Genomic DNA, 23,824 nt, shown 5'->3' with positions numbered 1-23,824 from the left:
GTCGTTGATTTATATGTAACACCAAATAGTAGTTTGCTGCTATATGAAAGAACCCTCAGCTCACACACTCCTTGCCCCTAGTATGCTCTGATTTTTCCTTTCATTTCAAAACAGTGCTATTGCATCCAAAACAGGCAAACCATAGTTTTCCCTACAAACCAGAATTGCTAATATCTTCCAAGCTATGTTCTGCACTCCTAGGTTGTGAGCATACTATGCTTTGCCCAGTTTGGATATAATGAAAAAGTAGGGTTTTTAAAAAATACATTTTTTGAATTATCTCCGCATAAGCTCTAGAACAGGGAACATTTGGTCATTCAGATTCCATCTTCCATCAGCCTCAGACAGTCAGGGATGATGAGAGATGTAGTCCAGCAACATTTGCAGGGCCACAGGTTTGCCACCCATGCTTTAGAGAGGCTAGAGTTTTAAACTCACTGATGCATCTTTCTGAAATATTTTGAATCTTTATTTTATTTTAAAATTTTGGTTGGCTATAGATGACATGCAAATTATGCTAACTATATGCAGCCAAAATGTGAAATTGAGTTTGGGCTCTGTGAAAATTAATAAATAAGTGCCCAGTTAAACAGAATTTACAGAAATGAGATCTCACCAGAGCCACTAAAAATAGTCTTCCAACACTACTAGAAGTACCCTGTCTATTAACTGGAAAATTGCATTTCCTCATAATCCTGTGAGTGACTTTATCTTCTTTTTGATTTTTACACAAAAGGGGCTTCATTTTTTAAAACTCACAGTTGTTCCCCCTGCCCACCCCAATGCCCCAAGATGTTAGGCTGATACATTATTATGTGCTTATTAGAGTAACAGCTGGATATATAGCTTACTCTAAAAATAAAGTGTTATTTTAGTGAAACTGGTTCTTTCTTTGGAAAATTATTCTAAAACCTCTCAATTAAACCCCATATTTAATCAGCAGGGTATGTTGGCAGAAGACAACTGCTGACATGTAATGAATTCTTCTAATTTGCTAAATTATTCTAAATAATTGACAGTACATTTAACTTCTTAACAACATGGAGTTCACTTTTCTGCAGAAACCCTGTGGTGCTAAATTCTTTATTTCCCCCAGTTCTGCAGAATTATCAGTGATTAATTGAAAAGTTTGAACAGTTTTCAGTAAGAGTTTTGTTTTTTCCCTACTTTGAAAATATTTAAAATGGTTTTCAAAACATGATGCATATTTTTTGAAGACAGTGTGAGACCCTGAAGAGGGTGGAATCTTGCATGCAAAAAATTTGCACATCAAAGTGCTTGTTAGTTCTGGTGCAGGAAGGCTTGCCATTTACATGGTTGGAACTGGTCAAAGCGTGTTGGAAGCCACTTGACATAGCTTTCCATGTGGTGCAGTAGAACTGCATTTGCGATAGAACTGGTTCTGCATGTGCATTGCTGCATGTGTAATTTGGATCTTTGTTTCCTTGGGACAGTTGTGGCATTCTTTAGTGAGACAGGCTACCAACAACAATGGTAAGGCCCACCATTATATACTGGTCTTAGAAACCATATGGATTTGTTCATGGTATAGTGGTCAGATTCACCTTCAGTTGTTGACAGCATCTTGTAGACGTAGCTGATGTTTTAGTTAGCAGGTGGCTATCTCAAATGATAATAACAATTAAGAACGGATGAATGGAAGGGCTTGTTCCTTTTGTGGGGGATGCTGGGATCTAGCAAAAGTTCCCCACAGAAAGTAGAGAGCAGGAAATTGATTTTTACCAAGTACCCCTGAACCCCACAGTGCCAGAGAGTTCTCCAACCTCCCAGAGCAGCTTTTGAGGCAGCAGAGGGAAGATGGAATTGGCAAAAGTTGCCTTTCCAGTACAGGTGGAACTCAGCTGAGCCCAAGTCTCAAATATCATCCAATCCAATTACTCTGAACAACATAAAACATCTCTACCCTATATTTTCATTCTCTGGAATAGTAAAGTTTAAGTCAATCTTGAGAACTTCATATGAGATAGCTATAAGTAATTCCAGACAAAATAAACATTTACCCAACACAAAGCAATCCTTGCCAAGGAAGGCTGGTCACAGCAGTACAGTTGAGGGCAGAGAGGGCTCTGTGCTTTTCTGGACCTGGGTGTGCAAGCAGAGCTGGCTGCTCCAACCTGGCTCCAGGTAAGTAAGAGCATGTGCAGACTTCCATATCTTGTGATCAGACAGCAAGATGGTATCTTATGGGGAAGAAGAGTTTTAAAACAGCTTGGTATCATGTTTTTATTTTATTTTACAAATAACCACGTTATGTATTTAATTTTTAATCTTTAAATGTATATTTGATGTTTTAAAAATTGTGAACTTTTCTAATAAGCAAAAGGACAGCTGTGATTCTGTTTTCCTGGATGTTGGAAAATCGAAAAGATGAATAAGGCCAGCACAGCTGCCAGGTCATGAAAAGCTAGCTCTGTGCTTTATTGCACTAAAACAAATGCATGTTAGAAATGTAATTAACGATAACAGTACAAGGGTGCAAGGTATCAGCATGAGGATGTGGGACTTTGTAAAGAGGTTTAAGTCCTCACAACTTATTATATCCCACTACCATCTAGCATTAAAAAACAAACAAACCGTTGCCCTTAATCTCTAGCTGAGGGTCATCCCAAAGATATGCTCAATACCAGCCAGTTAATCAATCCTGAAAGCCAGCTTGCCTGGACTTGCAACTGCGTCTGCAATCCTTGCTCACAGCTGGACACCCTGCTCCATCTGATATATTCTTTCTCTGTATTCAGCTTGTTGCTTGATAACCCATAGATTTCCTTTTGCCAGTATAAGAAACAACATATGGCAAGGAATACAGTTCCTGTGAGACCCCCACGTGCATTGGACTTGTAGCGTAGCAGAGGGTAAGGCCAAGGGCTAAGTTTCATTTGTGCCTCCTTGGTTTTAGAAATGTCACGCTGTCAAGTGGTCTGTTGCTCATGAAAGGAGGTTATAAAAATAAAAGCTGACCTATAGAACAGCTAAGTAAAAAGCATCCATGTTTAAAGAAATCCACTGCAAGTTGCATTCATATATGAGTGAACCACATATCCAGTGAAGGTCTTAGAATTTGGTTATTTGAGGAGCAATCTACCTGTGATGTTAATCACATAGTTTGTCCATCTTGGATCCATGAATTTTCTTTCAGAAATAGCCACAAGGGGATCCTGGTGTAGATTAAGATTCTAGGATGGGAAATGGGTGGATTTAGCTGTCCCACCCCTCCTGCTGCAGTTCTGGTATGGCCTGCTGCCTTTGCAATTTGCATGGGGAGGAAGGCTCCAGTTGGAGGGAATGGGAGGTTTTCTCCCCATGCAAATTGTCAGCATGGATCCCCAGTGCACTTTGGGACTACAAGGGGGGCAAAGGGCTAATGCCATCCCACGTCCCACGTCACTGCTCCCCATTTGTTGGCTGTTTCCAAAATACAATGTGTGAACTCAAGGGCAAACCATGTGTTTAACATGTAAAAAGGTAAAGGTGAAGGGACCCCTGACCATTAGATCCAATCGCAGACGACTCTGGGGTTGCAGCGCTCATCTCACTTTATTGGCCGAGGGAGCCGGCGTACAGCTTCTGGGTCGTGTGGCCAGCATGACTAAGCCACTTCTGGCAAACCAGAGCAGCGCACGGAAACGCCATTTACCCTCCTGCCGGAGCGGTCCCTATTTATCTACTTGCACTTTGATGTGCTTTCAAACTGCTAGGTTGGCAGGAGCAGGGACCGAGCAACAGGAGCTCACCCCGTCACGGGGATTCGAACCACCGACCTTCTGATCGGCAAGCCCAAGTCTCAGTGGTTTAACCCACAGTGCCACCCGCCCAAATGATGCCAGTCCTTGGCTTTAATGATGATTCTCACCTTGCTCTGCTCAAGTAGATAGTTTTATCCAATTTTTATGCTCTTTGACAAGAACACTGACTGTTTTATGAACTTTTTCAACAGAAGGGGTGGGAGCTTTAATTCCCATGGACGTCTGTGAGAGCCTCCTTAGTGATTTCTTTGATGCTTGAATGGGTTTGTCCAATAACTTTTATGTATTCCCAAGCTTCATAAGGTTATGATAGATTCAGTAACAGATATACCAGGTAGTGATTTTTATAACTGTAATAGTGGTCTTTCCACAATCTTGGCATGCCCTTTTTAGACCTTGGAGGGGATTTCTTTGCTGTTTGCATTAGAACTAATTGGATACGGGGATTGTACAGGTAGGTAATGAATCTAAATAACTGGTTTTGCTAGGAAGTATATGGGGATGTAGTAGACCCATTATTATATATATACTGAATGAGCTATATTTCACCAGTATCTAGATACCTTGATTACCTACTCGTTTGTTTCTTAGCTCATTCAAAGTTCTGGTTTTAAACATCCAAAGATCTAAACAGTATCAGAAAAGCATTTCAGAAGATCTCAGTTAAAAATGAACTTGTTTGTTGTTGAGATCATCTATATAGAGATCTGGCGCTGGGTGTCCCCACCTGTTAAGGGGGATGCCTTTTGGAGACAGGGCCTTCCCAGTTATGGTGGCTCATCAGTGGAAATACCTTACACATGGTGGTCACTTTGCACCAAAATTGTTTACTTTTAGGTGTCGGGTAAAGAGTATTCTGTTTGCCTGCCAGGACATATGATGGGTTTTAAGTGGTTTTAGCGGTCCAATTATTTTAAAATGCTTTTTTATCTACCACTTGCTGAAACTTTGCTGCCCATTTTGTTACTTTGCTTCCTCTTAATTTGACATGGTCATTGTTGCTGGTTTTGAAAATGTTCCTGAACCACGTTGATTTGAAAAAAATGAAAGACAGAACAGAAATATTTTACATTTCCAGGAATTTTTCCTGTGGGGCCTACAAGAGAAGGGAAAGAGAGATTACTTTACAGCATGTTTCTTCCTTGGTCCAATATTCAGAGCCGACTGTGATTGAAATAAGTTGTTATGTGTGAGAGAGAGAGATATATAACAGTGAACAACAACAAAAATCCATGCACATTTAAAAATTCCTTTTTATTAAATTCTTGTTGGGACATTAAATCAATGTTGTGGTGTTTTTATGATCTCTAGATACAGTCTGCTTCTTTTATTCTGCGGGATCGTTACATTTGTTTATTGAAAAAAGCAGTTCCTTCCTCTTAACATGTCCCTTTAGGGAAGTTGTTGTAAACCTGCCGAGTTTATCCAAGGCTGCCAACATTTCAGGTTGACAGTTTCAGTGGGGCATATAAATCTCAGGGCTAAATTGAAATCTGGGATTAGCATAGTCCTTGGGTTAGCACACAACTTTTTTTTTAAGGTAGAACTAGATGATTTTTTGAAAGCTGCTTCATCAGTTTTGCATTACAAAGTATATTTAATTAATTAGCTAAAACTGGATGCATCAGCACATTCTGCCATCACATTGACAACAACCTGTACTTATCCCCCCTCCCATTTTTGAAAGGAATGTTTGCCTGCATTGGGCGTCCCCCTCCCCTGCAACACATTTTAGGTTTATCACAAAATGTGTCCTTTGAACATTCCTTAATTAGGAGACTTGTGATGAATGTCAGACTAATTCTAAATTACTAGGGCTATGCAGCACATTAGGAAATCATAAATATTTACCAAGATATTTATATTCTGGATGTTAATGGGCTGCTTTAAATTCTCATTTAACATAAAAAATTACGGTGTCAGGACTGCAAAAAAATTCGATGAAACAAAATGTTTGAAGTGTGGAGGGGAGGGGGTAAGAATTCAGGTTTAATCAGGAGAGTCTAATAATTTATGGGTTTGGGTCCATGAGATGACAGGTAACTGTTCTTACATGATTAATCATCTATCAAAATTTGCTCTTTTTATTGTAGCTGGTGATGTCAAACCTTTTACACCAGAAGAAGCCAGAGAAATTGTGATGTCTCTCCAGAAACCTGCAGTTTTCTGCAGCATGGCCTTTGATTGGCCAGCACTTCACTGGAATGCTATATATCTTGCTAAGCTATTGGCTGGAAAGAGAATGCGTTTTCGAATAGGAATGAAGGACACGGACACAGGTAGGGGATGCTTAAATGTAATGTGCCGCCCTGTTCCACACTTCTCCTTACATTTATGTTTTCATTTTATTTTAAAACATTTGTCCCACATGTCTGTCTAGAACAAGATGACTCACAATCATAATAAAAATCCTAAACATGAAAAAAAAATATTAGAATAACAAATAAAACATCATTAAACACTGAACAAACATAAAACCAACAGAACATGCAAAAATGTTAAAGATAAAGATAAATAATTTTTGTTAATTTTTTTTTTAAAAAGCATCTTAAGCACACATATCACCCCCAAATATTCTGGAATAAAATGGCCAAGATTGTCCCAAATGGATAGTAGAAATTAGGCCTAGCATGCATTCATAAGAAGAGTTTGACAGAATGAATGCCATTGTGTCTTGCTCTGTCAGTGTCCAAAACTTATGCCTGATAGTGGTAGCATTTAGGGCAAGAATCTTAAGCACACACAGGAATTCTTATGGGAGGAGCCATTCACAAAAACAGAGGTGGGGAACTTGTGGCCCTCCGGGTGTCACTTATATCCAGCTTCCATCAGCCCCAGCCAGCAGGGCATTCAATGGTCAGGAATGATGGGAATCATAGTCCATTGATATCCTATCAACCTACCCATGCTCTGGTAAACTTTTTTTGGCTTTAAAAACCAGGTCCTTATGAGGATCGCTCTCGTGGGCCAAATTTGACGTCGCCCACATGTCATTTTTATGAAGCCACATGATGGACAGTTGGCTTGTTCTGCTAACCTGTCAAAAATCCTTCTACAGGTTTCCCAAGCTCCTAACTGCCAGTGCAATGGGCACTGAATATTTATGTATGATGAATCTGCATACATGAATATACTTCGGTATGTTTTGTGGTACATCCGCAATGGCTGCAAAGGAAGATGTCTTGAAGATGTTCCATAAAAACATGCTGTAGCACAATTACGAATATAAATATACTGTACATAAAGGAGGTATGCCTTTTCTTGTTCTGATCACTATGTTTTGGAGAGGTGTCTCCATAATAAGTGGAATCCTTATTAGGAAAGGATTTTGTCCCCCCTGAGCTAGAGTAACAGTGCTCCCCGCTTTGCCAGCACAGGCTGTTCAAGGATTTGAATGGTTATTAGGGCACAGACCCATGCGTGCACTAATTTATACATACAGGCATATCTGGACAAATTAAGGTGGTGGAGATCGGCACATCAGTACTACACTTTGCCAAGGGAAAGGAGCTCTAGGGCTCAGACCCCTGGGCTATCCCCTAACAATGCACCTGTGTTGAGCTTTGGGGAGGAAACAGATACCTGGTCAGAGCAGTTACCACACAGGGAGCAGGGTACCACGGCCCCTTTGCCAGAGTGTGTTGCAGCTTCTGTTATTGGGCACAGCCGTGTTGCTGGTTGGCTATGGGGCAGTCTCTGACCTCCAGGACTTCCTGCGGTTTGTTTGCTGGGGCTGAGCAGCCAAGAGGCCTTAAGCAGCTCAGTTGTGGTTAGAGGCAATGGATTATTGACTAGCTGGCAACTGTTCCCTTCCCAATACAATGCCGCTTATCAGTATTATAAATATTTTATGCGGCTTCATTGATGCAAAATCCTTTTAAATTCTTTGATTACTGATGTTGTGCAAAGTATTTATATATTTTTAAATGAAAATCGCCAAGGGTAATATACATTTCATCATTTGTCCTCTATTCACTGAGATCAATCAGAACTCCAGTAACAGAATACATATTAATTTCTCTCCTAAATATTGCAACAAATCTACCATCCCCACAGCTTTGTGGCTGCCTGTGTCCTGCTACTGCTGGCAACTGCAGGAATGAAAAGGCATCAGAGATGGAACACCCAATTCCCAAAATATAGTCATTTGCTGTTTAGGAGGGACATGTTGCCTTTGGCACAAACTCCAGTGCTTTTTAAAGCAGATGAAAGTCATTTGTGAGCCTGACTCTCTTTGGGTGTCCTCACTGTTTGGAGACTTACCAAATGACTGCACCTGCTTTCATGCACATACCTCTGAGTGACTATCTAGACATTTTTGAAGTGTGAGTGAATGAGGGTGGGAAAAGAATGCTGCAAATGCCCAATCTTTATATCCTTTAGGCCTCTTTCTTAAAAACTGCAAATGGGCTGAGAGGTGAATAACAAGGAAAGCACCAGTGCCATCCAATGGATTTGGTAATAATCACCTGATAACAACAGCATTCAGTCCATAGAGACAAACTCTACTCAGGAAGTGGTACTGAGGTCAAAGTCTTTCTGTACCTTTCCATCCCTAACTTGAAAAATCTCGTATTAAGGTGACACCCCACCACCACCACCACCACACCACTTCTGTGTGTCTGGCATAATACTTGTTGTTGTTGTTGTTGTTTAGTCATTTAGTCGTGTCCGACTCTTCGTGACCCCATGGACCAGAGCACGCCAGGCCCTCCTGTCTTCCACTGCCTCCCGCAGTTTGGTCAGACTCATGTTTGTAGCTTCGAAGACACTATCCAACCATCTCGTCCTCTGTCGTCCCCTTCTCCTTGTGCCCTCCATCTTTCCCAACATCAGGGTCTTTTCCAGGGAGTCTTCTCTTCTCATGAGGTGGCCAAAGTATTGGAGCCTCAGCTTCAGGATCTGTCTGTCCTTCCAGTGAGCACTCAGGGCTGATTTCCTTAAGAATGGAGAGGTTTGATCTTCTTGCAGTCCATGGGACTCTCAAGAGTCTCCTCCAGCACCATAATTCAAAGGAATCATACTATTGTATGCTAAATAGGTCAGAGGTATCTTTGGGGAAACCCATTACACACCCACTAGAAAGATGTGTCTTTCTACAGCGAAGAAAAAGTAACCCTAGAAAAATATGTGACATATGTAATTGACGCAGTGTCTTTATGTCAGTTCTTGTGAAGGACATGACTGCCCCATTGGTTCCTTTCATTTTATTTTATTTTAGGTTAATGAGCTGATGTTTCCAAGATAGCTGCATTTTTCTGATTTAGTTATTCCATTATGATCGACTGACTGTACTGGTGATAGCTTTTAATTATTCACTAAGCGCCTAATGAATAATTTTGTATTTCTTGCTGAATCAAAAATAAATTAAATCGAAGTCTCTGCATTGGGGATAATGGAACCAGCTATACAGCCTTTTGCCTTTTCCATTAATAGTGAGGATTTTTCCAATAAACTATCCAAGTGAGAGATGTTTCTTGATTTTTTCCAAATATTTGCCTTGCTTATCTCAGAAAGAACCAGAGTTATATGAGAATATTGTCCTTGCCAAATTAATTCATGTATCTGAATGTCCTTCAATAGTCATATATATCTTTGTGGGGTAATATCCCCTTAATCAGCTCATATTTTCACAAAGTGATGTGTCTTGCATTCATGGTTCTACATCGATAACAAGCAGTGAACTGTAGTAGAGGGGAGAAAATGAATGCAACTAATATAAAGGCTGATATCATACATAGCCCAGATCCATAACTTACAAATTTGGTGCAACACAGGAATAACCCCCAATCCTTTTGTGGGGGTTGTGGAGGTGAATCACATGAATGAGGCCTTTTCTCATAGGCCATTTCCCCCCACATAAAAGGTTATGTGTGTGGTAAGTTTCCCACTGCTGCCCTGTCTTATGTACCCTGTATACCCAGGGCATATCTGAACCAAGCTAAAATGTAATGCCAGGGCAGGGAACCTGTGGTTCTACACATTATCATTTTGTATTAAATTTCTATTCTACTCTTCATCTGAACAGTTTGCAGTAAAACACACACACACACACACACAAATAATAATGTAGTAACAAACAAAACCCATACCTTACCACACACAATTTAAAAGGTCACATAGATTGTTTAATTAGCCAACAGCCTGGGAGAAGAGGAATTTTTAACCTGGTGCCTAAATATATGTAGCAAAGGTGCCAGGCGAGCCTCCCTGGGGAAAGCATTCCACAATGTTGTGGAATACAGCTTCCGTCATCCCCGCCCGTTAGCCATGCTTACTGTGGCTGATGGAAGCTGGAGCCTTACTTCACCGGGGGGGGGGGTCACTAGTCCTCCATCCCTTGTTTGCTAGAAACCGCGTGTGCACAATTTTATTATTTAAGGTATAGTTATGATTTCTGAAGGAAGGTCTTAGTACAGCACCAAGCCAATTTCTGTATTTCTGATCACCAGGTTTGTCTTACATTCTTAGCCAATAAACCTTACAGTGAACTGAAGTGGGGGGGGGGGGAGAGAAACTGATATCCAAGCTGGCCATATAGAAAACTACAACAATAAGTTTTGTTCTTTTGCCTGAAGGAAATTAGAACAAATGTATGAGCTTGTGATGGTAGCAATTCACATGCAGTCAGAGCAATGAAGAATGAATGCCCTCGGAGCACTGACTTGCTTGTAAGAATGAAAGGCGTCCATATTTAAGCAGCTGTAGAAGAGTACTGGAATGAAGGCTAAATGATTGTTCTGTCATTGCCATTCATGCAGTCCTTTGCAATTTGCTTTCCTCAATAATAATGGTTTCGGTCCAGTATATAATTTCATATATTACGGTGGTTTTTTTGGTGCAAGGACAAGCTCTGATGAGAAATGAAGGTTTCTGATTAGCCACAGGAAATATGTGACACAGTGCAAGATAGAATACTGCAGCCTTTAGTCCCGTGTGGTATGATGAAAAATTGTGACTGAATTTGCCAGAAACAAGATGTAGAAATTGATTCCATACAAATGTAGGTTTTTTAATGTGCTGCCTAACTACCCTCTTCCCCATTCCCGGTGCATATAATATAATATAATATAATGCAAAGCTATATGGCTGAGGTGGCCCTCCAGATGTTGTTGGACTGCAGCTCTTATCATTGCTGATCATTGTCCATACTAGATGGCACTGATGGAAGTAAGGCTGCGTTCACGTTAGTGGCTTGAATCATTGTGAGGTTGTAATCCTTCCCCTGCTTTTCCAAGTTGCTTTCTCATGCCGCTGTTCACATCAAGGCAGGGATAGGGATGTTTTTGCCCAATGGTTTCTTTCCTAAAGTTGGTGCAGCTTCCATCTGTGCATGCACCCTCATCTATGCATGCAAAGATGAACGGTTCACACTGCAACAGAATGGCAGTGCCTTTGAATCACATGGAAGGCAGTTGGCCTCAAATGAAACCAAAGAATATATGCTGCTAGTGCCAGCCCTTCATTTTGGTGTTTATGGTCCTACACACACACACACACACACACACACACAGAGAGAGAGAGAGATATTTCATAATATATTTTGGGCCCTCATTGAAAGTCAGCCGTGATGGTCATCCTGTTTTCTTTTCCTGTTGATCAGCTCCTTTATCTTTCCAATAAAGGATTCCTGCTCTGTGAATATACCTTTTGAAGAACTACCTTGAAAGAATTGTTTTGGCACTCCAATGAAACTGTCTGTGTCACTAATAGCATTTTGAAAAGAAAGGCCATTCTTGTTTTCGTTCTGTTAACTGCCCTTATGTGCTCACAATTAAGGTATAACCTTTTGGAAAAAGACATGAAACCAGTAAATTCAGACTGGCTGTAAGAAAAGTGATAAAATAGCAAGCCAGTTGCAAGAGGTTATGCAGAGGGTTTAAAAGAATAAAAATTTTTTTATCAGTTTCTAAATCACGCTCTGCCTTTTGAGCTTCAGAGGGAATAGAAATAGTAACATTCGAAACGTATTAGGGCAATACCATTTATTAGGCCAATCGAAATGTCACAAAATAGCATGTCACCTTTTGAGTCCTCCAGAATGCTTCATCAAGCTAGATGGTAAACAGAGCAAGGAGGAAGGAAACAAATTGGCTGAGGGTGAAGCCATGGAGCCCGAATCTGGTCACAAGATGGCAAGTGGGAGGAGCTAGCAGATACTCACTCATACATGCATATGTACAAAATTGTATTTGTATGCTGCCTTCCTACAGTTCAAACCATGCTCAAGGCGGCTTACAACATGAAAAAATACATATCTGCAAGACTGGAGCGAATGAAGAACACGGGCTATTTTCAACGTGGACAAACATTCAGTTAGGCAGTAGTCAATGTTTTCTCCTCTAGGCAAAAAGGCAAGGCTGTCTGCCTGCCTCTCTATTTATGTACTCCACGAGTATTCAAATCCCCACATGCTGAAATGTTGACATGATTGACAGTGTACAAGCCCCAGCACTGTTCAAATCCTGACACCTTAAACAGCTCCATTTGCAAGCTTAACAATATGTTGCTGATCACTGCTGTAGGGAAAAGAAATATTTCTCAGAAATATGAGTTAGTCGCTACTAGTTGAAACTGAGTCCCAGATCATATGTTTAAAAATCCACCCCACAAAATAGACCCACACAGGAGAAGTAATATATGAACTGGGGCTTCTCTGCTAACACCAGAAGCCTCTTTCAACTTGATTCCTTTCAGAAAAGTACAGTGGTACAGTGGTGCCCCGCAAGACGAATGCCTCGCAAGACAAGAAACCCGCTAGACGAAAGGGTTTTCCATTTTGGAGGTGCTTTGCAAAACGAATTTCCTATGGGCTTGCTTCGCAAGACGAAAATGTCTTGCGAGTTTTTCCGACTTTTTCCCCCTTTCCCCCCCTTTTGCTAAGCCGCTTATCAGCTTATCCACTAAGCCGCTAAAAGCCGCTAATAGCGCTAATCCGCTAAGCTGTCAATGGGCTTGCTTCGCAAGACGAAAAAACCGCTAGACAAAGAGAATCACGGAACGGATTCTTTTCGTCTTGCGAGGCACCATTGTACCTCGGGTTAAGAACTTAATTTGTTCTGGAGGTCCGTTCTTAACCTGGAACTGTTCTTAACCTGAGGTACCACTAGCTAATGGGGCCTCCCGCTGCCTCTGCCGCACAATTTCTGTTCTCATCCTGAAGCAAAGTTCTTAACCTGAGGTACTATTTCTGGGTTAGCGGAGTCTGTAGCCTGAAGGGTATGTAGCCTGAAGTGTCTCTAATCCGAGGTACCACTGTATCTGGCTACCACATTGTATGGGTTAATTTGGTGTTTCCCAAACATTAGCTCCAGCCACATGGCAACCCTATTTTGAAATAAATGAAAATTTCAAAAGCAGTTTGTGACAATGCAAAGAAAGAAGTCAGTTCAAAGTAAGAGCTTGGATATTGATGGGAGTTTCCAAGTGCTTTGGATACCAGCAGCTCTTTGGGACCCAGTCAGAAACAAAGTTTGGAGATGTATAACTCGATTCTATAAGGGCATAAAGCTGCTCTGCTTTTCCCTTTGCAGTGCAAGTAAACAAGACATGATGTATTCAGCTATCCATCGTTTCCCAGTTTGCTTGAAATGGAAAACTATGGTTAATTACAGGCTTCTGTAATACACAAAGGGAGGACAGAAGGGGCTGCATGTGTGGGGGAAAGGTGCATTCATTTCTCATTTCACTGAGCCAGGATTTGATGTTCTAAACTCTCCCAGAGTCTTCTGAAAACTGGAATATTTAAAAAAGCACAATGCTTCTGGATTGCCAGCCTTACATATTTTAAGATTGGGGGCTGTGGACCTTAGCATGGATCAGGACCCCTGTTCTTTAAAGCAGTTGTGTGTTTACATGTCCTAAGACATTTTCCCCTGAGAAGCTACTTTTTCAGAAAGGGAAACCTAGGAAGCTGAGGCCTCTAGATACACGAACCCTTCTAGTTATACAAACCACAGAGTAAAATTCAGAGTGACCATCAATCCTAAGGAATTAGTCATAGAGTTTGTCATTTGTGCTGCATTTCATCTGAGACATTCAAGCTGCTGTAATTTCATTTGTGGCTTTATATTGCATTTAACCAGCAGTCTGAGCTGAGACACAGAAGTTATTGTTTTATCTACTAAACTGCCTCGCTCCATATCTATTCTTTATTATTGGCATTGTGTTCAGTGTGCATGTAATGCTGTCTCTGCTTATATTGCTTTAGCTCCTCTGTTTGAAACGGAATGCAGCTATGTGGAAGCTACACTTGAAGAGTTTCTGGCCTGGAGTGGGAAACAGCCATCGCGCTCCTGTGGACCATTCAGTGGTTATGAGTTGTGTAAATACTGGACTTACGCTGACTATAAGTATATTGCTAGGCTATTTGAAGACAAGCCAGAAAATTTCCAGGTGCGTTATTAACCTCTTCTTGTCCTTCTCATGTCGAAACTATACAGAAACACCTAGGGAATCGTCTGGTTCTTACACAGCCAGTAACTAGTGTAGCATACTGTAATTTTTATTTTATTTATCATGTTTTTAGCCTGCTTTTCCTTCAAGGAGCTCAAGATAGTGTAGGTAAAGGTAAAGGACCCCTGGATGGTTACGTCCAGTCAAAGACGACTACGAGGTTGCAGTGCTCATCTCGCTTTCAGGCTGAGGGAGCTGGTATTTGTCCACAGATAGCTTTCTGGGTCATGTGGCCAGCATGACTAAACCACTTCAGACGCAACGGAACACCATGATGGAAACACCTTTTACCTTCCCACTTCAGCAGTACCTATTTATCTACTTGCACTGGTGTGCTTTCGAACTCCTAGGTTGACAGGAGCTGAGACACCCCATCACAGGGACTCCAACCCCTGACCTTCTGATCAGCAAGCCCAAGAGGCTCAGTGGTTTAGAGAACAGCGCCACTTGTGTCCCACAGCGCCACCTGTGTGTTTTTCCTTCAAGGAGCTCAAGATAGTGTATATTGTTGTTACTGCTCAGCCTTCATTTAGCTCCTGTGAAGGTTTTGCTAAGAGGTAATCACAAGGCCAAAATCTCCAAGTGAGCATCATTATTAAGTGGGAATTTGAATCTGGTTCTTTCTGGTCTAAGTAGGACACTCCAACCCCTACACCACACTTGCTGTGAATTGGGAAGTCTGTGTTTCAAATCTCACCACCATGACCTCACTAGATGGCCTCCAAGCTGCTATTTTTCTCATGCTTAATCTCCCTCAGCAGCGAATAAGGATAATACTGCTTGACCTGCCTTATGGGGTTGCTGTAAAATTGTATGTGAAGCTCTTTGAAAGGTCAAAAACACAGTATAAAAGCTAAGTATCATTACAGTTTATGGAGAGATGAATTATCAAGTTTTTTAATAATAATAATAAAGAAATATAGTTACAGATTTGCCTGACAAAATATTCAGGGTTGGGGTGCCATTGACTTGTTTGTATAACTATGTGTTTTTGGTCTTCATTGACTGTATGCATAAGTAAGAGTTTGATGCGGGGTGGGGGTGGGATATTCACAAATATACATATAGGTGCGCTTAGGGTTGTATCCAACATTGCAGTTCTGCTCACACCACAGACTTCTCCTTGTGCAATGGAACTTTCCTCTCCTCCCTCCTGCAACCCCCTGCACAAAAAAGTCTGTGGTGGAACAGAAACCTCAATGTGCCCAGGGATATTGGATTGAATTCTGTTTATGGGTGCCTGTTGCCTCTCCCTGGTTTAAGCAACCATGCATTCTTTTGAAGGCTTGAATAGGCCTATGATGAGGCCAAAAGCTCATTCAGTCATGGCATGAAGCCCCATTTAAAAGTCCAGACCAGATACCAAGAAAGACTTCTTAGCCATGGATGGGTTTTCTTATAAGTTCCCATCTGTATCTGCTGTTTATTTTAGGTTTTATTTAGATAGTTTTCTAAGGTGATTTGAAGGGTACGAGAAGGCCATCTACCCTTTTTTTATTTATAGTGATTAATAGGGCCATTTAGAAGTTGTTTGAAATTTAGATTGTGCTGTTTATCATTTACAGTTGTGTGACTTAAGGTAATGATTCCATTATTTTAATGTATGAGCAGTATCTCACATCATCCAGGATTTTTTTTGTTCACTTGATATTACATTATAGAATTTTGAGATATAAATCATAGGCAAGATATATACATGAAGCTTAAATAGAAATAAGTCCTCTTAAAGTGACATATGGGTATATTAGCTCTATTGTAAGCAGCAAGCAAAATAAATGTAATTCAGAAGGTAATGTGCCATCTGTTATGGTTCGGATACTTATAAAATGCATTTCTTTTAGCTGTGAATCTTTTTACTGTAAAAGAAAGAGCAGCCCATTGTGCCAAGATTTCAGTACTAGCAATTTCTTTTCAGTTCATTGGATAAAAACTATTTTTCCCATAATCATGTCAGGTATTTACTGAGACTGCGGCATTTTTTAAAAAAAGAACCCTCTTTTAAAAATCTAATATTGATTAAGCTCGCTCTCTTTCTTCTTAAGTTGTGGCAGAATTCAGAAAGTATTTAGGTGTGAGATTAAAGTATAGGAATGGTTATTACCCTTAACTTTATCACTGAAATACTTGTATTGGATTTTAAATTTTATGACTGTGGAAAGCTTAGAGCAGAACTTTTTCCTTTGCTTTTTCCTTCTTGAAGCTTCTGACAAATGTTTGTATTAGGCTTTAGTATTTCTTTCTGTAAATCAAGTAACCCCCCTACTGTTTTTCGTTCATCTGGAACCTTATCATTCACCTTGACGATTCCCAAGGATTGAATCTCAGAAAAAGATGTGCTATCTTCTAGGGAGTTAGGGTTTACTGAATGTTTCTAGTATGCAAAAGCTTGGACTACTATTCATTTATTTCAAGATTTCTAAGCCACCTTTCAAAATGTAACATTTTCCCAAAATGGCATATGGTCACCAAATTTTGAAATTGCATCTGTGTTCAACAACCGTGGTGAGGCACTAGATCTGGCCAGTAGGCCACATCCTTACTTCACCTACCCCACACTGGCTAACTTTAACAGGTGTGCAGGACCTAGTGCAACCAATCCCCTTGGGAGCTCTCTGACAGTGGCGATCAGCTGTCAATAGGCCTTGCTTGCCAAGAAACAATCAGGAGTGCACTTGAAGCTCCCAGTCTTACCACGTCTTTACTTGGCTCATGCCTGATGCCACACATCGTGTTGTTTGCCTCATGGGCCAAATTAGCCCACAACTCAGAGGTTACTCACTTCTCATCTAACATATTAAAAATAAGAGAACAGCACACACAAAAATCCCACTAAAGCCATCTTACAAAATAGTTGTTTAAACTAACCCAAGCTCTTTAACTAAAGGTAGATCAAAATTGTTTAGGCAGGAAAAGAGCCAGATCTATCTCTTGGGGAAGTGAGTTCTACAAACATGAAGCCAGAATCAGAATTAAAAATGTCCTTAACAGATTGGAGGACTGGGCTAAAACTAACAAAATGAATTTCAATAGGGACAAATGTAAGGCTCTACACATGTTGGACTAGATGACCCGTGGATTCCCTTTCAGCTCTACAATTCTATGAGTCTATGAATGAAAAGACCTTGTCTCTTCTGATTGCCAATCTAACTGGCTGGTAGGACTGCAGTCAGATTCTCTGCAGTCAATCTTAGTTCATATAGGTAATGTGCTCCCAAACCATTTAGGACCAAGAAAGTTGGAGAATTCTGTTATGTAGAGGAGGGATCTACAATACTGGTGTTTCTCCAGACTGTGGCCCAGAGGCCAGAAGTGTTTCCTGCTGTACAGTGTAATAAAGTTGGTGCTATTTGGTAGTGATGTTTTCCAGAATGTACATATATATTACATACAAAATCCAAGACAAAGGTATAATGCTTGTGTTTCCATGCCATGGTGAGATATAAACCATGGCTTATAATGAATAAGCAGCATGCTAGGACCCCTGTATGGATATGCTACCTGCAACTATATGAAGGAAGGTCCATAGCTTAGCAGTAGAACCCATCTTTTACATGCAGAAGGATCCAGGTTCAGTCACTTGCCTCTCCTGTTACAAGATCTTAAGATAATAGCATAGGAGAGAGGTATATCTGAGACCCTGGAGAACAATCACTAGCTGAAGAAGACAGCATGGAAATAAGTGGACCCCTGGCTTTGACTTGGCACAATGTGTTTTCATATTTACATAGTTGAGGAGGGTTATCATTTTTATTCTGTTCTTTAGATATATACCACTGACTTGACTATCTTGCTGAACAAATTGGTAATTGATCAGCTGTCTTTTTGGACAAATTGTAGCCATTGTTTTAGGTGATTTGGCATTGACTCAACTGTCCATTAGATTAATTATACCAGCCAGGGTAGCACAGAGAGTGGCAAAAAGTGTCCAGGTATGCAAAAATTATTAGATATGTAGATCAAGCACACAAACACCTCTTAAATAAATCTGGAGTATGGCAAGAGCTGACACTTCAAGCATTTTCTTTTCACATAAGTACTGGGTTAGTTTGGATAGCTTAGAATTATATTTTTTTCCAGTTTTACAGATTTTACAAAGTAAATATTATGCATTTGGTACATAAAATGATAAAGGATCTGAGCAGAACTATTTTTACTTTTCATGGACAATTAATTTGCACCCTTCTTTTTTGGTTAGAGCACCAAATGTAAATTCTCCCCAATAAGTTCAATTAATGGCTGCTTAAATAATGAAATGACCCTCATTTCTGTACATCAGCAACCAAAATGCCATGAATTGCCTTTAAACCTTCATGGCATGTTGATTCCATTGTTTGTTTTGAAGGAGCCCAAATTCTAGGTATATTGTTCTCTGCATAACTAAATGACTGCCCTCTGTGACATGAACACTACATTCATCATTTGAGGCACTTCTCTGGGTCTCCTACCTCCTGAGGTTAGGGGGGTGGTGACTGGAAAGAAGGTCTCTTCCAACTTTCCCCAACCTGGTGCCTTCCATCTGCCCTAGCCAACATGACCAGTAATACAGTGGTGCCTCGCAAGACGAAATTAATTCGTTCCGCGAGTCTCTTCGTCTTGCGTTTTTTTCGTCTTGCGAAGCACCCCTATTAGCGGATTAGCGCTATTAGCGGCTTAGCGGCTATTAGCGGCTTAGCGGCTTAGAAAAAGGGGGGCGAAGGGAAAAGACTCGCAAGACGTTTTCGTCTTGCAAAGCAAGCCCATAGGGAAATTCGTCTTGCAAAGCACCTCGAAAAATGGAAAACCCTTTCGTCTAGCAAGTTTTTTGTCTTGCGAGGCATTCGTCTTGCGGGGCACCACTGTAAAGGATAATGGGAGTTGTAGTCCAAAGAGAGGTGGGTGGGGGTAGCCTGCACACTTTTTGCTTTGGGCCCCTCCCCCCTGCTGGCATGCAGCCCTCAATGTAGTGACAAATTTGCCCCCTTCCAATACCTGGGATAAGAGATTGGAGCTCTACCAATTAAGGATGAATAGTATCAAAAATTGAATGGCTACTATCCATTATTTGTTTCCTCAGACAAAGAGTGTTATTGGAATAGTGAGATAAAACTTAATGCCACTTAGGTTGGCCAGACGTTGGTGCAGTGGTAGCAGATGGAAACAGCCAATCCGTTTGTCTGTTCATTTGATTGATAGATTAAACGTACCAGTATATCCTGTTCCTTCCAAAGAATATGTGGTAAACACTACCCACGCCACAGGACAGGATGTCAGAGAGTCCATACTTGTGAATAGTTACCTGGGATGGCGCCTCTTTTTCTTGGATAGCATAGTCATCTGTATTCTTCTGTCAAGTACTGAGAATTTTACAGCACATCGGGTACAAAAAATGATGATTAAATGGTCGCCTCTAACTCCCTAGCCAGTACTTACATTGAGGAAACCTGCCACTTGGTGAATCGCCCTCTGAACCCACCACTTGATAGGCCACAAAGAATGATTTGACTGGCGTAAAGTGTACATATCTAGATTTAAAAGCTGTTTCCCTAAACAAGGCTCCCTTAGCTCTGTCAGCTCAAAGGTAAGCTCTATTGAACATAATTTTTCAGTTCTGATTCATTTCAGTGAATCTCTCTAATGGCACATATACCCTATGACAATCTAATTGGGGGATGGGGGCGGGGAAAAGAGTAGATAGAGGTTTCTGAAGATGCTATACCCACAAAGGATGAGAAAAAATCCAAGAGGTGGAGGGTGCTTAGTAACACAACATATATTCAAAACATGATTGCCTTACCTGAAGTGTATCCTTTCAACAGGACATACGATGGTCCGACTTTGGATTTCCTGAAAGAAATGGAAGAGAAAGTACTCTGTGGATTGGCTCAGCAAGAGCTAACACTCCTTGTCATTTGGACTCCTATGGGTGCAACTTAGTGCTACAAGTGCAAGGAAGGTAACATTAACTATACATTGCCATCTGTGCAACCAAATGTGATTGATTCCTGATGATGATTCCTTCTTTTTGAATGTTTAGTTGATGTTTTAATTTTCTCAGGCTTTTTGTGATCGGAGGAGCCCCGGGCTCATTATTAAGAAATAGTAATGTTCTCAAATGAGAAAATCAATATGAATTTCTCTTGATATTATTTATATGAAATATCTCATTAATCTTGGAGTAAAGAGCTATGCTGAGTGTATATACTTCTCCTCCTGTCACACCAATACAGAGGTGCTGCTTTTCTGCACATACCTGACTCATGGAATTATACCAGTGCATTCTAAAGTTCTCTCTTTAGAGCTGAGTCATGCCCAGTTGAATAATTTTATACTTGGTGCTTACTGGTCTTATGGGGAGGGGGAAGGTTCTTTAGATGATAATAGGCATTATATCTTAAGCACTGCCACAAGAGACGGAGCCACCTGGGTGTTATGGGGTAAGCTATTTCATAAGTTGGCTGCAGCCATGGAGAAGACCCCATCTCTAGTCACAGCCAACTTTGCTTCCAGCATAGGCAAGATACCAGAACTTAGGCAGGAGATAGTTTGGTACAAGGGAGCTCAGTCTGTTATATAGCCGGATCAGAGAAAGAGAGGCTGCATTTTCACTAATGGTCATAGCTGATTCATACTAGGTGGCCTCCACATAATCAGAAGGCGTATGGGAGCCCCAAACAGTTTAGCATTTTCCTTCTAAGAAAGGTGCTCCAAATTCCTGCTGATTCTTTCCTAAACATTTTCCAGTTCTATGCTGCCCTCTAATGAGATGGGGAAACTGTAACGGGACATAGTACTTCATGTGTGGCTGCAACATGGATTTCTATCTCTTCTGTGTGTTGCATGTCAGTTGCCATTTTATTGCCCATTCACCCTGTCCAGTGAAATCCTTTTGGGGCTCTTCACAGCCTGCTTTGCATTTCGCCATCCTCTGGCCACCTTCTGAATAAGATGACTGCTGTACCTCTTTTCTTGTTCCCCCCTTCTCCTTACAACATCTTACCTGGGAGGATGCAAGTCCAAAACGATACCTTACGCACAAAGTAACAGAAAGAAATGCTAGAGAAGAAAATGGTACAGAAGCTGGAGGGTATGACAATGAAGTGATGGTTGTCGCAGGAGGAAAGAAAAGGAGACAGCCTGGATCTGAAAGCCAGGCAGTGCCAATTGCTTTAATTGTGCTCATCAGATTGCCTTTTGCTTTTCCTGTCTATGGTGTCAATATACATGTGAGAGCATCCCTCTTTTGTTAATTATGTAGCTCTTCTTAAATTCCATAAATTTGCTGCATGGGCTATTATTTTAATTACTTTTCCTTTTACTATTTCCATCACTTAGACTTTTCTCCTTATAAAACTTTTTTATGTGCTCATTTGCTCTGCCTTGTGAATTGACAATTCAGCATTATGGATAAACACACACAGACACATTTTTTAAAAATAGCTTAATAACAGGATTGCAGGCCTGTTCCCCAAGATCTCTGAAATCAACTTGGATGTTTCCTACAATCCTATCCATGCTTACCTGGATCAAAGCCTCGTTAAATAACGAGAAATGTACTTAGAAGTAAACATGCATCAGAACCATAGGAAGCTGCCTTACACTGTAGTCCAGTAATATCTACTTTGACTCTCTCCAGGGTTTCAGGCAAACATGCCTTTTACAACTTCTGAAGCTCTTGACTTTAAATGTTCAGGATTCACCCTGGGACCTTCTGCATGGAAGGCATTTGTTCTATCAGTGAACTATGGCCACTTCTCCCAATTGCTAGGATTGGGTTGAACATGAAAGTAAACTAGACAGCAGGCTCCCTGCAGAAAAATCTTGCTTTATGTTGTTAGGTTCTTCAAAGAGAGAAGAAGCATGCACTTGCTAGGATTTTCATATTATGCTAAACTCCCATACCCCCAAGGGCAGAGTCAGGAAATTCAAGCAATGGGGGTCTATGCACCACCCTGGCATTTTATGAGAGTTAGGTGTCTAAATAGACAGATTGCTTTCCTTGGACTAAAGTATAGTGAGCATAAAAGACAACTGAGAGAGGAGGAATAACCAAGATGCATGCAAAAATATAAACACTGGATATGCTGTATGTCTTAAATATATTGAAATATGGCACCCAAACTACTGGAAATATGTAAACCGGAAATCTTCCACAGTGGCGCACCTTTTGGTTTGGTTAGAAAAATTAAGATCCTGAGTAGAGTTAACACAAACTGCAGTATCAAATTCAATACAGAGTTGGTTTCTCAGAAGTAAAGGCAGAAGTGAGTCACTGAAGTTTTTCATACATGTTGTCTCCCTTCATAGCTGTATCCAGGGAAATGTAGTCCTGACTCATAAATGTGTTGTTGTTTTTAAAGTGATGCTCCCCGCCTCCTTAAAATGGTGTGTGACCATTTAGTGCATTATGCTACTTAATAAGTGCCTGTTTTCCAGCTTCTCACAAGTCATAAATAGGATGCTCGTTTGTGGTATTGATAGACTTGTTTGTTTGCAGTTGTTCAGCCTAAATGGGAGACTGTGACTTGCATCATCTCTGCTTCCAGGAAAAGATGGCATCTCTACCCACCTGAAGACTCCAGTTTCCTTTATCCTACCAGAATTCCCTATGAAGAATCCAGCGTCTTCAGCAGGGTCAATGTGGTCAATCCTGATTTGAAAAGCTGCCCACAGTTTAAGAAAGCAAAGGCCCATGTGGTTACGCTTGAACCTGGCCAGGTAATTCCTGAACTCTAACTTTACTCTAGTTTGGAACGTTTGTTAAATATGAAATAGAGAGGGGGGTTGGGTGGGAGTAAACAAAGAAATAAACAAAGCTGGGAGGAGGACCATGAGGTCTGTCTTACTTCTCCCAGTCTCACTAAAACGTTTTGCATTGTATGGTGATATATCCACTGAGCAGAGACTGTTCCTGCTGGTGGAAAGAGAGGCGAGGCAACTTACAGCAATATCCCTTTCTGTCTGTAGTCCTCAGTGGCACCTCCCATGTTATTTCAAAGGATTCCCCAACCCAGAGCAGTTTTCCAGGGTCTATAGGAGACTGCAGGGGGGAGGTTTTTTTAAATAAAAAAATCATTTTCTCCTGCTCCACCAGTGGGATTCCTCAAGCTAGATCTGAAGCCTTTGGGGATTGGAGAAGCCTTTTCGTTCACAGGAGGCAAAGTCTTCTGGATCTAACCTTGTTTGTTTACTGCCATTCTCTAGCAAGTGAAACCTTCCTGGCTCATGTTCTTTCACTTGTCTTGCAACTGGACCATCTAGAAAAAGCCACCATGCTTCGCAGACATTTTACCCGTTAGTTTCTCTGAGTCCTGTACTTAACAGGCTTCTGGGGCTGCTCTGAAACCATCTCATCTCTGCAACTCACAAGTTTTACAATGTATTCTTAATGAATAAGTGTGCAGAGCCAGCAAAGAGCTTTTACTTACGCTTTCGTGGTGATGGATAACTTCCATAATGGAAACACTTGCCCAGCAGCTACATCACTTGTATTTACAGCACGCATTAGTATTTCAGTAGAGAATCTCAAAGTACTCTTAACAAGGTCATGTGAAAGTTGATTAATCATATTTTACTGAGGAAAGGAGACCACAGTATCTGAAAAGCAGCCCTGTGAAGGATCTCTCAAT

General features: G+C 40.9%; 1 protein-coding gene across 3 annotated transcripts in view; it reads left to right on the top strand.

The window, feature by feature from the left end:
* The window catches only part of HSPBAP1 (HSPB1 associated protein 1), a 52,139-nt gene that overhangs the window by 7,402 nt on the left and 20,913 nt on the right, over window positions 1-23,824 (top strand). For 2 of the 3 annotated variants that reach the window (XM_079993971.1, XM_079993969.1), the window contains 4 exons: window positions 5,858-6,043; window positions 13,975-14,159; window positions 20,015-20,151; window positions 22,742-22,913. In XM_079993971.1, coding sequence (XP_079850097.1) covers window positions 5,905-6,043; window positions 13,975-14,159; window positions 20,015-20,151; window positions 22,742-22,913 — 633 coding nt within the window. In that variant the 5' untranslated portion in view covers window positions 5,858-5,904. Of the gene's footprint in view, window positions 1-3,791; window positions 3,886-5,857; window positions 6,044-13,974; window positions 14,160-20,014; window positions 20,152-22,741; window positions 22,914-23,824 lie in introns of those variants that run through there. The other variant, XM_079993970.1, reaches the window with a different exon arrangement.

This window comes from Podarcis cretensis (assembly GCF_951804945.1).
Source record: "Podarcis cretensis genome assembly, chromosome: 1".
Taxonomy (NCBI): domain Eukaryota; kingdom Metazoa; phylum Chordata; class Lepidosauria; order Squamata; family Lacertidae; genus Podarcis; species Podarcis cretensis.
Note: the sequence above shows the minus strand (reverse complement) of the source record. Positions and strands in the feature narration are given on the sequence as shown.